The 11,643-nt window shown below is 36.2% G+C and overlaps 3 protein-coding genes across 3 annotated transcripts; 2 read left to right on the forward strand and 1 right to left on the reverse strand.

The window, feature by feature from the left end:
• Positions 1–48: 48 nt before the first annotated feature.
• Positions 49–4,216, reverse strand: LOC7478597 (uncharacterized). The gene is made up of 7 exons (XM_024607972.2): positions 3,716–4,216; positions 3,379–3,567; positions 3,119–3,280; positions 2,561–2,722; positions 2,301–2,417; positions 1,395–1,502; positions 49–1,229 (listed from the first exon to the last, which is right to left on the reverse strand). The coding sequence occupies exons 1-7, from the start codon at positions 4,061–4,063 to the stop codon at positions 441–443; spliced, it is 1,875 nt and encodes a 624-aa protein (XP_024463740.2). The 5' UTR covers positions 4,064–4,216; the 3' UTR covers positions 49–440.
• Positions 4,217–5,744: 1,528 nt separating this feature from the next.
• LOC7478596 (protein disulfide-isomerase LQY1, chloroplastic) lies at positions 5,745–8,215 on the forward strand. The gene is made up of 4 exons (XM_002313592.4): positions 5,745–6,121; positions 6,233–6,269; positions 7,488–7,571; positions 7,921–8,215. The coding sequence occupies exons 1-4, from the start codon at positions 5,807–5,809 to the stop codon at positions 7,971–7,973; spliced, it is 489 nt and encodes a 162-aa protein (XP_002313628.1). The 5' UTR covers positions 5,745–5,806; the 3' UTR covers positions 7,974–8,215.
• Positions 8,216–10,314: 2,099 nt separating this feature from the next.
• On the forward strand, positions 10,315–11,637 carry LOC7460105 (probable carboxylesterase 15). Its single transcript, XM_002313591.4, has 2 exons — positions 10,315–11,124; positions 11,257–11,637. The coding sequence occupies exons 1-2, from the start codon at positions 10,439–10,441 to the stop codon at positions 11,561–11,563; spliced, it is 993 nt and encodes a 330-aa protein (XP_002313627.1). The 5' UTR covers positions 10,315–10,438; the 3' UTR covers positions 11,564–11,637.
• The last annotated feature ends 6 nt before the right edge of the window (positions 11,638–11,643 follow it).

Raw genomic sequence — 11,643 nt, forward strand, 5'->3', positions numbered from 1 at the left:
AATATTCCAAAATTTCAACTTCTGAAGTGATCTTTTGGAAGTCTGGGATTCAAGAATTGACAATGATTCTGACATAAATAAATCAACAAAGTTCTTTCAGAAAGAATGGGGTAAAAGTAAGTTCCTCTCAACTTAAACCACTACCTATCCTTCAAAGGTTACAGCAAGGTGTGTGGATACATGCATTGAGGAAAGAATGTATAAATCACTAGAACAAGAGCATCCATGTATGAAAAAATGATCTGTCAATAACTTGCGCGCTAAAGGGATCAAAAAATTACATAACTTAGATGACTCCCGGAAAAATATTTGGGCTCCCCGCTTCAATAGTTGGAATATAATTCGCATTTCTACCACCAACCATTGTCTCTCCTCATCCCAGTATTGCCAGAGCTGCCAAATGTGTAACCAGAGTTGCCATATGCATGGCCATAGGTGTTCTATGCATGCCCTGAGTTGTTGTGCCCATACCCTGAGTTGTCCTGTGCATGCCTGAAGTTGTTATATGCATATCTGGAGTTGTTGTGTGCATGCCCAGAGTTGTTGTATCCAGGGCCAGAGTGACTGTATGCATGCCTGGGGTTGCTGTATGCATGGCCAGAGTTGCTGTATGCATGGCCAGGGTTGCCAAACCTGGATGCTGAATATCTATGCTGATAAGGTGTTGCCGACCCTTGGAATGCTGAAGTTCCTGAATGACTCCAGTTATTTTTCTTAAAAGTTTGAGAACTTGACATATGATGGCCAGAAGTCATAGGAGAACTCTTGCAACCCTTGTAAGAAGGTGTTGAAGGAGAATTGAAATGGTTCATGGAATTAGACCAGGATACATCTCCAGGATCGTCTGTAATCCATCCACCTTTGTGTTTTGATTTTTTTGGTGTTGATTTAGATACATCTCCAGGATCCTCTGTAATCCATCCCCCTCTGTGTTTCGATTGTTTTGGTGTTGATTTAGATACATCTCCAGGATCCTCCATAATCCATCCACCTCTGTGTTTTGACTTCTTTGGTGTTGACTGGGATGAATTTGTTAGATGCTCTGCAATGTGGCGACCTTTATGTTTTGATTTTTGCGGTGTTGTACTGCCTTTCTCTTCGGACTTGGTTTTTCTCTTTTTACGAGCCTTGACAAGATCATGCGGGGCAGATTTAATTCCCAAGCTTTCTTTATTTTCCCTATGAGCTTTTAGAGTCAGGGTTAATAATTCACGATTCCTCCTCCCACCCTGCTTATGGTAAACAAATACTCGCTTTACTTATATTTTTAGGGAACACACACAATATTCTATGAAGGGAAACAGAATCTTTTGATGCTGAAGAAATGAAATATGATTAAGTGGCATATAAATGAACCTTCAGACAGTGATACACATATTTGCTGAAAAACTTACCCTAGCAGAACTGGTGCACTCACGTGCAAAATGCCCTCCTTCCCCACATCTGTAGCATGAACTAGGTGATTCTATCATAGAGGCTTCCTCGTGTAACCTTCCACAGTCCTACATAGATTGATACCAACGCATTGAAAGAAGGCTGGTCACCAGCAAGAAAATTTGAAAAATAAAGTTCAAACCATCTCAGGAACAGTTGGGTGAAGAGAAACAATGTTGCAATTACATATGCCAATGTCAAGGGATTTGTCAAGATCCCATAACAGAGATTCCAAAGCATGGGCAATGTCAAAGTAGCCACAAGAAGTGTCTTGCACAAACAAAATCATATATTAGCAGTATAAAAACATGTGCACCAAGAATGTTAATGTCATGTAGGTTGTAAAAATAAGGCACAACTCCAGACCATATATTATCAAAGAACAACTTATCTAGAAAGCCACGCTGTATGTACGAAATGTGATATAATGTCCCTCACTTGCAAACTTAACAACAAGAGAGAAAAAAGTAAAGCCAAGACAATTGGAAAGAAAAACATCAGCAAAAGAAAGTTTCACCAACACTTTAAAATTCTAAACCACCATTGCTTGGACATCTACTGGGATCATGAAAGAATAACTATCAGCAATTGAGAAAGTAAAACAATATTGTCAGAGCTGAACCAAATAGCACAGGGATATTAATATAGAAACTATCATATTGACAGACCTAAACCTAAAATCACAAAATACAGTACCACTCTTTTCCACACATCATGTCAGCATGCATTCAGTCCAAGAAAGTATAGTGCACTTATAGATAAAATTTTGTCCTTAACCATAAGCATGAAAGGATATGCAGAAGGCACAAAGAGAGATGCCCATGAAGAGAGACACGTGGATATTGAAAGCAATGAATGGGACTTACCAAACCAGTATGACCTAGTTCACCACATCTGTAGCAAGAAACTTGTCTTGAACCATCATCGCCAGAGGTAAAACAACATAAATGGCCAAAACTCTTGCAGATGTAGCATTGTATTTCCTGAATGATGATAAAAAATTAAAAAAAGAAGAAGATAAGAAACAATAATGATAATGATTCAAATTAGAATAAGACCACAAACTTGTAGGCATGCAGGAAAGGGAAAAAAATTAGGCAACCACTGATGAAAAAGGTAGAACAACCTTGAGATCATCAACAGAATAATCGTTCATGCATGAGAGCATCTCATGCCCGGATCCCCCACATTTCAAACATATTTTTGAACTCTGATGAGTACCCTTATATTTCTCTGGACAATCTCTTGCACGGTGGCCACTTTCCTTGCAAATAAAGCAATCTTGTCCCTAAATAAAAAGTCAAGCATAACAAAACCCAGATTAAGCAGATTCTTCAACTCCCAAACCATTTACACAGAATCTCAACACAACCATAGACATATAGACAAAATATTCCGTCATTCCAGTGTTCTTATGTTCAGGTAAAATATTCTGTTTTTTTATAGTTTGCTCTCATCTATGATATTTACACTTCAAATGAAGGAACTAAGCTATCCATATTTTCATAAAGGGAAGGTAAAGGTCCTAGTGATTCAAAGCAACTGCAGACAAATACATTCAGAGGCTACTTACCACACATGTCTAAATCAAATAACTCAAAGCCCACATGTGTAACATTTAAACAATAAAAGTCATAGATAAATAACAAGTCACCAACTTCTGAATAGTTATATCTTCACAAACCTTAGTGCATTGCTTAGCCCCATGCTCCAAACTCCCACAAACAAAGCATGGCTTAATCTTCTTTGTAAATGTCGGACAGTTCACCGCCATATGACCTTCCTCCCCACAGTTATAGCAATTTGACCAGCCACTATCTAGAGTATCAAAGTACCGTGGCCCCCGCTGACAGAATAAGTAAAACAGAGATACCAATCTAAGCCTTCCCATGAAAAAAGTGTTTCTTTCAAAAGTGCAGATCACAACAAATATTTTTTACTCACAAGAAGCTTTCGGAGCACAATATTAACAGAGTCCTCAACTGCATTTGCACCACCATCTTCAACCAGTTCTGCAGCCTCGTCTACCTCTACCTTCTCACTCTTCTCTGCCTTCTCCATTATCTCCGCGTTGTCAACTGTTTCCGCCTCTTCAATTTTATCCACCTCCTCTTCTTCTTTCGCAATAACAACCTAATTACACATAATTAAGTACACAATCATTAAAAAAAACCAATAAATCCTTAATACCAAAAGTAATCAATTTTCAAGCTCTAATAGTAGTAAATAATCAATTGAATTAAGAAAAAAAAATAATCAAGCTCTAAGAGACTAAACTCACTGAAACTTCCATCTTCTTCTCAACATTCTTTCTCTTTTTCCTCTTCTTCACCCCACGGGAACCCGCACTCGCCGATTCAGCCTCCATTGACGACGGCAACTCTATCTCCACCGCACCACCGTCTCTACCACCACCACCACCACCATCATCATCTAGAACGACAAAACCGTTGCCGTTTTCAGCCAATCTCGTCGCTCGCATTAACAGTGATTTCTCTACAATCTTCAAGCTCAGATCTTCATTCGCCTCTTCATCATCGCTACTAACCTCCGCTACAAATTTCTTCGGCTTCTCTTCTTCTTCTTCGATTACTTTGATTTTCGCTTTTCGCTTCTCTTTCTTTGCCATTTAATTAATTAAATTTAAGAAACCCTAATTTTGAAAAATCTAACCCTAATTTTGAAAAATCTAACCCTAATTTGATTTTTATGACGAGCGCAGGAGGAGAGATTTACAGTCAGCTAGGGTTTGGGTCGGTTCTTTTATTCAAATCGGTTCTATCCATGCGATTCTGATTCTGATTTAAGTTTTTAAAAAACCTCAAATCAGTCCCTAGTATATTATCTAGTTATCATGTGAGTTCCAAGAATAATAGTTGTTGATTACGTTGCTTATTGTTTTAGACATTTATTCAATTACATCCTTCTTTCCAAGTCTGTTAATTTTTCTGTCACATTTTCTTCAAAACCATGATGTTTTTTACACGATCATGCACCACGAATCATAGTACTTAAACTTGATCTGATATGGGTGATTAATTTGTGAAGTTCAGGATTTAAAGTGTGGCTTAAGTTAGATTTTAAGTTAAATTAAAAAATTATTGATTAATTGAAACTTAATTACCGAGTTTTTAATAATTTAATTGAGTTGATTAAAATTAAGTGTTGATAACAATTATTTTTTTAATATTAAAAAATATAATTTTAATAAAGTTGATTTGATCTTAATTAATCTATAAATTAACTTGGTGGTCTAGTGACTTAGATCCTTTTAGGGTGCGTTTGTTTTGCACCTGTTTTTGTATTTGCGGTGCAAAAAACGCAATAAAGTGTTTGGTAACTGTAAAAATTATGTTTTATATTGTAAGACCCACTAAAAAAATGAGTTTGAAACGCAGTTTTTGTGAAATAGTTTTTACATGCTTTTTTAACTGTGTTTCGTAAAACACTGTTTGTTTTTTTGTTTCAAAAGTGCTTTTGAAAAAAGTTAACAGTTTTTTATTTTTTTCTTTACTTCAAATTAATTTTTTTTTTGTGTTTTAGATAATTTTGATGCGCTGATATCAAAAATAATTTTTTAAAAATAAAAATACATTATTTTAATGCATTTCCAAATAAAAAGCACTTTAAAAAACAACCACAGCAACACAACTACCAAACATTTTATACATGTTTTTTTATTGCACATAAATCTCAATCATATTTTTTACCAAACACGTATCTAAATCCAACTAACCATACCTTACCATACTTTTTTTAAACCACAACCACAAACTATCTAAAAAACAAACACACTTTTTTAAAGTATTTTTAGTTATAAAATACATTAAAATGATTCTTTTTGGATTTTTATTTTATTTTTGATATTAACAAAATTATCCAAAAAACTAAAAAAAATCGATTTCATGATTTTTCAAGAAATGCATGTTTTTTTTTAATACACCTAAAAACAAAAACAAATACAGTACAAAACAAACAATAAAAATATTAGCACACATTATTAACTATTTAAATGTATATAATAAAAGGTTTATGGGTATAGAAATGGGTGTTGTTGATTCAATCTTTTGCTCCCTACCTTTTATTTTTATATAGATGTTTTTATATTTTTATATATTCTTATTGTTGCTAATAAATGCTACACGCGCGCGTGCACATATATAAAGAATTAATAGAAAATTGGAAGAAAGCTGAACGAAGGGACCATATTAAACACTTTTTAGAATAGAGAGACCAGTTAAAAAAAAGATCATATGGACCATAATAAGAAAATATAAAAACAAAGGGACCAAATATATATCACAAATCCAAAGAAAAACAGAGAAAACTCATTACCACTGGCCTCCAAAAATTCTCCTCCTCTCGTCCATCCATGGCTCCACTCTCTTCTTGCTCTTCTCTCCACCCTCTCTCTTCTCTCTCTCCTCCTTCCTCTTCTTCTTCAAAAACACGTCACTTTCTTCCAAAACTACCCCCTTCAAAGCCTGAAATCCCCTCTCTCCCCCGCTTCTCCTTTATCAACCATAATAGCAACTATAAACTCTATCACCACCAAGCCACACCAAGCCTTCTTTTTCAGCCACAATTTTTGCTCAGTGGCTTGGATACTCCTTTGGATACCCAAACTGCCCTCTCTATTATCAGTGTCTTTGCTGCCATTGCTCTTTCTCTGTTCCTGGGCCTGAAGGTAATCTGCATTCCTTTTCGTTTTCATGTTTTCCTTCATTTCTTGCTTTTAGTTTTACAGGTGCTGAAAAATTTTAGATTTTGATTCATTAATCTTAATGGGTTTTTGCAGGGGGATCCTGTGCCTTGTGAGAGGTGTGCAGGAAATGGTAACTTCTTTTTCTTTTTTAGCTTTTCGGGTTTTGATGATTATGTTTGATGAAAGCTTTAAGCATTACTTTTAATTGCTTGTTATGGAAATGTTAACAATGAGTGCATGAATTATCCCACCAAAGTGAACTAACAAATGTTGAATAGTTTAGCAGTTAGCTCAGGACTCATAAATTTGAAGTTTTAGGACTGCCAATATTTAGAACATTGGAGTTATATTATTGAAACGAAGGCACCAAATTTCGATGCTTATTGTGTCAATTTGGGTTTGTGATGGTGTTTTTGTGACCGTTGTGTCAATTTATTGGTTTATGTTTTGGTATCTTTACTATTTGGTTTAGGTCAATGTGTTCAATAATTAACCTGTTTCTGAAATGGATGCTTTCAGTTTAATTTTGAGTAAAACAGGTCTGTTTAGCGCCAACGTTTGGGGTTTTTCTTGGCAATTCAGTGTTGTGTTTGAGTTCTGTAATCATGTCATTATTGAAAATACCACCTCTCTCCAAGGAAGTCCTTGGTATTCTTTTCTCCTGGTCAATTTGTTGATGGTATTAACTCTTCAAGATTGATCCTTTTCTTGATTTCTATTTCCTTCTCAGGGGAGGAAAGACAGTTAGCCCGTATTTGAGATGATGGAATTTGATGAAGTATTTAGAATTTAAAGGAAGTGTGGTTTTGAAAATCAACTTGGTTTGAAGCTGGTATTGTTTTGTAGAAGTCCTGTTTTTTTCTTGGATTCTGGTAACGGGACATGCCTGCATTTTGATAGAAGATGTTAATAAGTATTGTTATTTGTGAATTCCTCTGGATATGAGTTGCTATTTCCCAGTTCTCTATTTTGAACCACACTTTACCATGAGGTGGTATGAAATACTATAGCCCGGGGGGGGGGGGGGGGGGGGGAAGTCCTCATCTGGTTGGTTTTGTGAATCATAACAGTGGTGAGATTCCACTCTGCGACTGGATTCATTATAGCAGCTTAGTTTGACAAACTGTTAATGGAGACCTGCACTGGAAGCTTGGCTGTGAGACCTGAATTTGAGCAGGAGAGAAAGCAACTCAATTCAGCTTATTGTTAGAAGCACTACGTTCAAAACTGACTATTATGTGCAGCCTTCTCTCGCTGTTAGCAGAAGTCCTATTAATTTTGTGTTCTCATTGGATTATTGCATTAATTGGAAAGAGTGTGTCTTAATTGAACTTGTTACGATGTATAGGCGGCACAAAATGTGTGTTTTGCAATGATGGCAAGATGAAGCAAGAAACAGGCTTGATGGATTGCAGGGTGTGCAAGGGTGCAGGTAGAATCTCTCATGTTCAGATAGCTGTCACTAGCACCAATGGTGTTTTTTGATATCCAAGTATTTAGTATATGATTGATAACCTCACTTCTGTTCTTTATTACCATTAGAGTATCATTAGTTAATTCTATATAACCAGCTAGTGCATTCAGATGCAAAAATATAACTTCCCAACTCCATTCATGGAAAATTTTTGCAAGTGGATATTATTTCACTCTTGATTGTTGAACAATGTTAGTTTTAGGCGCTATCTAATTTGACTCAATTTTAAATTCAAAGTGACAAGGACATATTAAATCGCAAACTATTTGATCTGTTCACTCTCATTTGCTCCTGATTGCCTTTGTAGGATTGATACTCTGCAAGAAGTGTGCAGGTTCTGGCTATTCCAAACGCTTATGAACTTGAGATGTATTCTGCATGAATCACATATTTTTGGCCTGTAACACAAATTTGCTGAAGGTTTAATTCTTTTTTCCTGTTCCTCACTTTTTTTATATTTATTTTTCCATATTCTGTAAATTATTTTCCCTCTTCTCTCATATCCAACTTTATTATGTAATTGCAATGAGGTGGGGATAACAGAAATGTAAATACTAATGTAGCTATCTTTTAATTTTAAGATCATTTGATTCTTTAAGCCATCTCCAGCTGGCCAGATGAATTTCTCAAAAAAGGGAGTTCATTGTGTTTCTTTCTTTATTTCTTTTGCCCTTTGGTTTTGTTCTTTGAATGTGAGCAATCCTTAAATAATTCGGCACCATGGAGAGAAAAAATATTATTGCATGACTGTGAGCAATCCTTACATTATTCGGCACCATGGAGAGAAAAAACAAATATTATTGCATGACGCAAGCTGGGCCTGTGGATATGAAATTTGTCAGCATTTTCATGTGAATTTCCCACCTGAAATATCCCTTAGGCCTTAAACACCAGTTGATAGTGTTTGCTTCGTAGATTATAGTTATTTTTAAACTTTCAAGTCCGCCTTCTCTTTTAATCGGGGTAACGTTTTTAAGAATGCATCCCAACCTTGAGAGAACTATATTCTTACTGAAAATAACTATCGTAGGAACTTCGAGCACAGGGCATTGGAAATTATTCTAAAATGATCAGAAATTATTTATATGTAGAGAATTTCCCAGTTGCAGTGAGTTTCTTGTCTTGTTGCTGGATTTTTTTAGTCTTTCCGATTGGCATGTTATTACTAAAATTGCAGTTTTACTTCCATGTGACCTTGGAGTCTTGTTTGCTATAGATTGTTTTTGAATTAACGAGGCATCTTAGAGATAAGAAACCATATGATAGAAGAATGGATTAGAAATTGAACTGATCCAAAACCACCACAGGCTGGTGCTATTGTAAATGTGTCTGATCTGTCAGTATCCCTGGCATGACCTTTCAGCGTACTGTGAAATCCACCGTCTATTTTCCAGATACAATTTTCTCAGCTTGGAATTCAAAACAAAATCACTAGAACGGCGTGCATCTCCTCGGTTTAACACAGACAAAATTCTGTTTCCTCTTATGGTAGTGGACTGGGAATGCAGGGCTTTGTTGAGCTTGATCTATAGTCAAGCGGTATATGGTTCTGGAATAAATTGCTAGTTTTATGACTGTTTTCTATCTTATGACAAGTCTAATTTATCTTTTTAGGGTAGATGTTTGCAGCTTTCTGTTAGAGTTCTAATGCTCTCCACGTAATCCACGAAGTAAGAATAGTCTATTGGTATTCTCTGCTGGCAGTATGTGACAAACACAAACACGTGAAATGGAGAAGCATCTAAAGTACTTTGTCCTGCCCAACCAAACAAGCCATCTGTCGAAACAACAAGCCATCTGTCTAAGGTGTTTGGTATTGTGGTTGGAACTGTGTTTTGTTCCAACCACAATTTCTAATCGTTTGGTAAGCATTTGAAACACAGATTTTAGAGATGGGTCCCACTGAAAATTAAATTTGTATCGCCGGTTTTATGAAGCAGAAAATTGCTAGTTTTCAAGTCACTTTTGCCCGCCTGCTGCCAAGGGAAAGAAAAACTCAAGGGCCCACCCAATTTGTTGTTTGCTTCCTTCCTTCTCAGCTCAAGTTGGAGTATTTCATTGGCAATCATCATCATCTGCACACTGCCAAGCGGATTCACTTGACACTGTTAACATGAACAGTGTAGGTGTATTAATTCATGGGTTACTGTTCTGATCTGCCCGACAAAAAAAATTTTAATTTTTTTTAAAATTATATTTTACTTGAAAAAATAGTGTTTAATATTATTTAATAACACTATATAAATTGAAAGAATATCGCATAATGACATAGTATTTGTGGAATTAGATCGCAATTTCAATTTTGTTTTTGATGATATTTTACCTGATTTTGTTGCACGCTTAAAAAATCATGAAAATTGTAGTTCTTATCGGATGAATTTTATACATGATGAAATTGTAGATAAATTAATTGAACAATTAAAAATATTTGATATAAAATATTATTTATTTAATGATGTAATAATAGTAGTTAAATTTACAATATTTAAATTAAAAATCATCAATATTAATATATATATTTTTAATTATTTTATAATCTTAATTTAAAAAGCATATTTAATCAAACATATTAAAATATTTTTTATTTGATCTTAATTTTAATTATATTTTTAACTAAATATATATAAATATCATACCGATCTCAATTAAAAATATATTTTTATAAAACAACTCTTAGTACAACCACAAAGTTACCACCTTACCAAACATTAACTCACCATCAGAAAGCCGGCTCTTTTGACTCTTTCCTTGTTCTAGCTGTGTGCTTCTATCCCTCTCCTTCTTAATCCCCACTTCTTCAAGTCTTCCCTCACCATCAGAGAGAGATGTCCAACGTAACTACCGGTGCCGCCGCTGCTGAGCAGCCATATGAGGTTGATGAATGCCGTGGAGTGCTTCGCGTGTACAGTGATGGCTCAATCTGGCGTTCTTCTGAACCAAGCTTCAAAGTTCCTGTCCATGATGATGGTTCTGTTGTCTGGAAAGATGCTTTCTTTGACTCCACGCATGATCTCCACCTCCGTCTCTACAAACCAGCTTCCCCCTCTTCCACAAAGCTCCCTATCTTCTACTACATCCATGGTGGTGGCTTTTGCATTGGCTCCCGTGCTTGGCCTAACTGCCAGAATTACTGCTTTAAGCTTGCCTTGGACCTCCAAGCTGTGATAATTTCGCCTGACTATCGCCTGGCTCCAGAGAACCGGCTCCCAGCTGCCATTGAGGATGGTTACATGGCCGTGAAATGGCTCCAAGCACAAGCTATGTCTGAAGAGCCGGACACCTGGTTGACCGATGTTGCTGATTTCAGCAAGGTGTTCATTTCTGGTGATTCCGCTGGTGGGAACATTGCTCATAACCTGGCAGTTCGGTTAGGAGCTGGTTCTCCAGAGTTGGCTCCGGTTCTTGTTAGGGGTTATGTTCTTTTGGCACCCTTTTTTGGTGGGACAGTGAAGAGTAAATCAGAGGCCGAGGGACCGAAAGAAGCATTCCTGAATTGGGAGCTTATCAACAGGTTTGTACACACCATTTTTCACGTTACCATTACTAGTTGTCAGACTAGATTCAAAGTTTAACTCGAATCAATCTATATTCTGGGTACTATTTGGTTTCCTGAGAAGTTACTTTTTCATTTAAATGTGGCTAGGTTTTGGAGGCTGTCTATTCCCATAGGAGATACAACTGATCATCCACTGGTGAACCCATTTGGACCACAAAGCCGGAGTCTTGAACCATTGGAACTTGATCCAATCCTGGTAGTAATGGGAGGTAGTGATCTGCTCAAAGATCGAGCCAAGGACTATGCAGAGAGACTCCAAGAATGGGGAAAAGATATCCAGTATGTTGAGTATGAAGGACAGCAACATGGGTTCTTTACCATTAACCCTAACTCCGAACCAGCTACTAAACTGATGCAAATCATCAAAACTTTCATCGTTGAAAAATCCACCTAGTACCTGTTTGCCACCTCCACTATAATAAACTTGTATGAGCTAAAATAAAATGATATAAACTTTTATTATTCTTATATGGG

The sequence above is a fragment of the Populus trichocarpa genome, chromosome 9 (assembly GCF_000002775.5).
Source record: "Populus trichocarpa isolate Nisqually-1 chromosome 9, P.trichocarpa_v4.1, whole genome shotgun sequence".
Classification (NCBI taxonomy): domain Eukaryota; kingdom Viridiplantae; phylum Streptophyta; class Magnoliopsida; order Malpighiales; family Salicaceae; genus Populus; species Populus trichocarpa.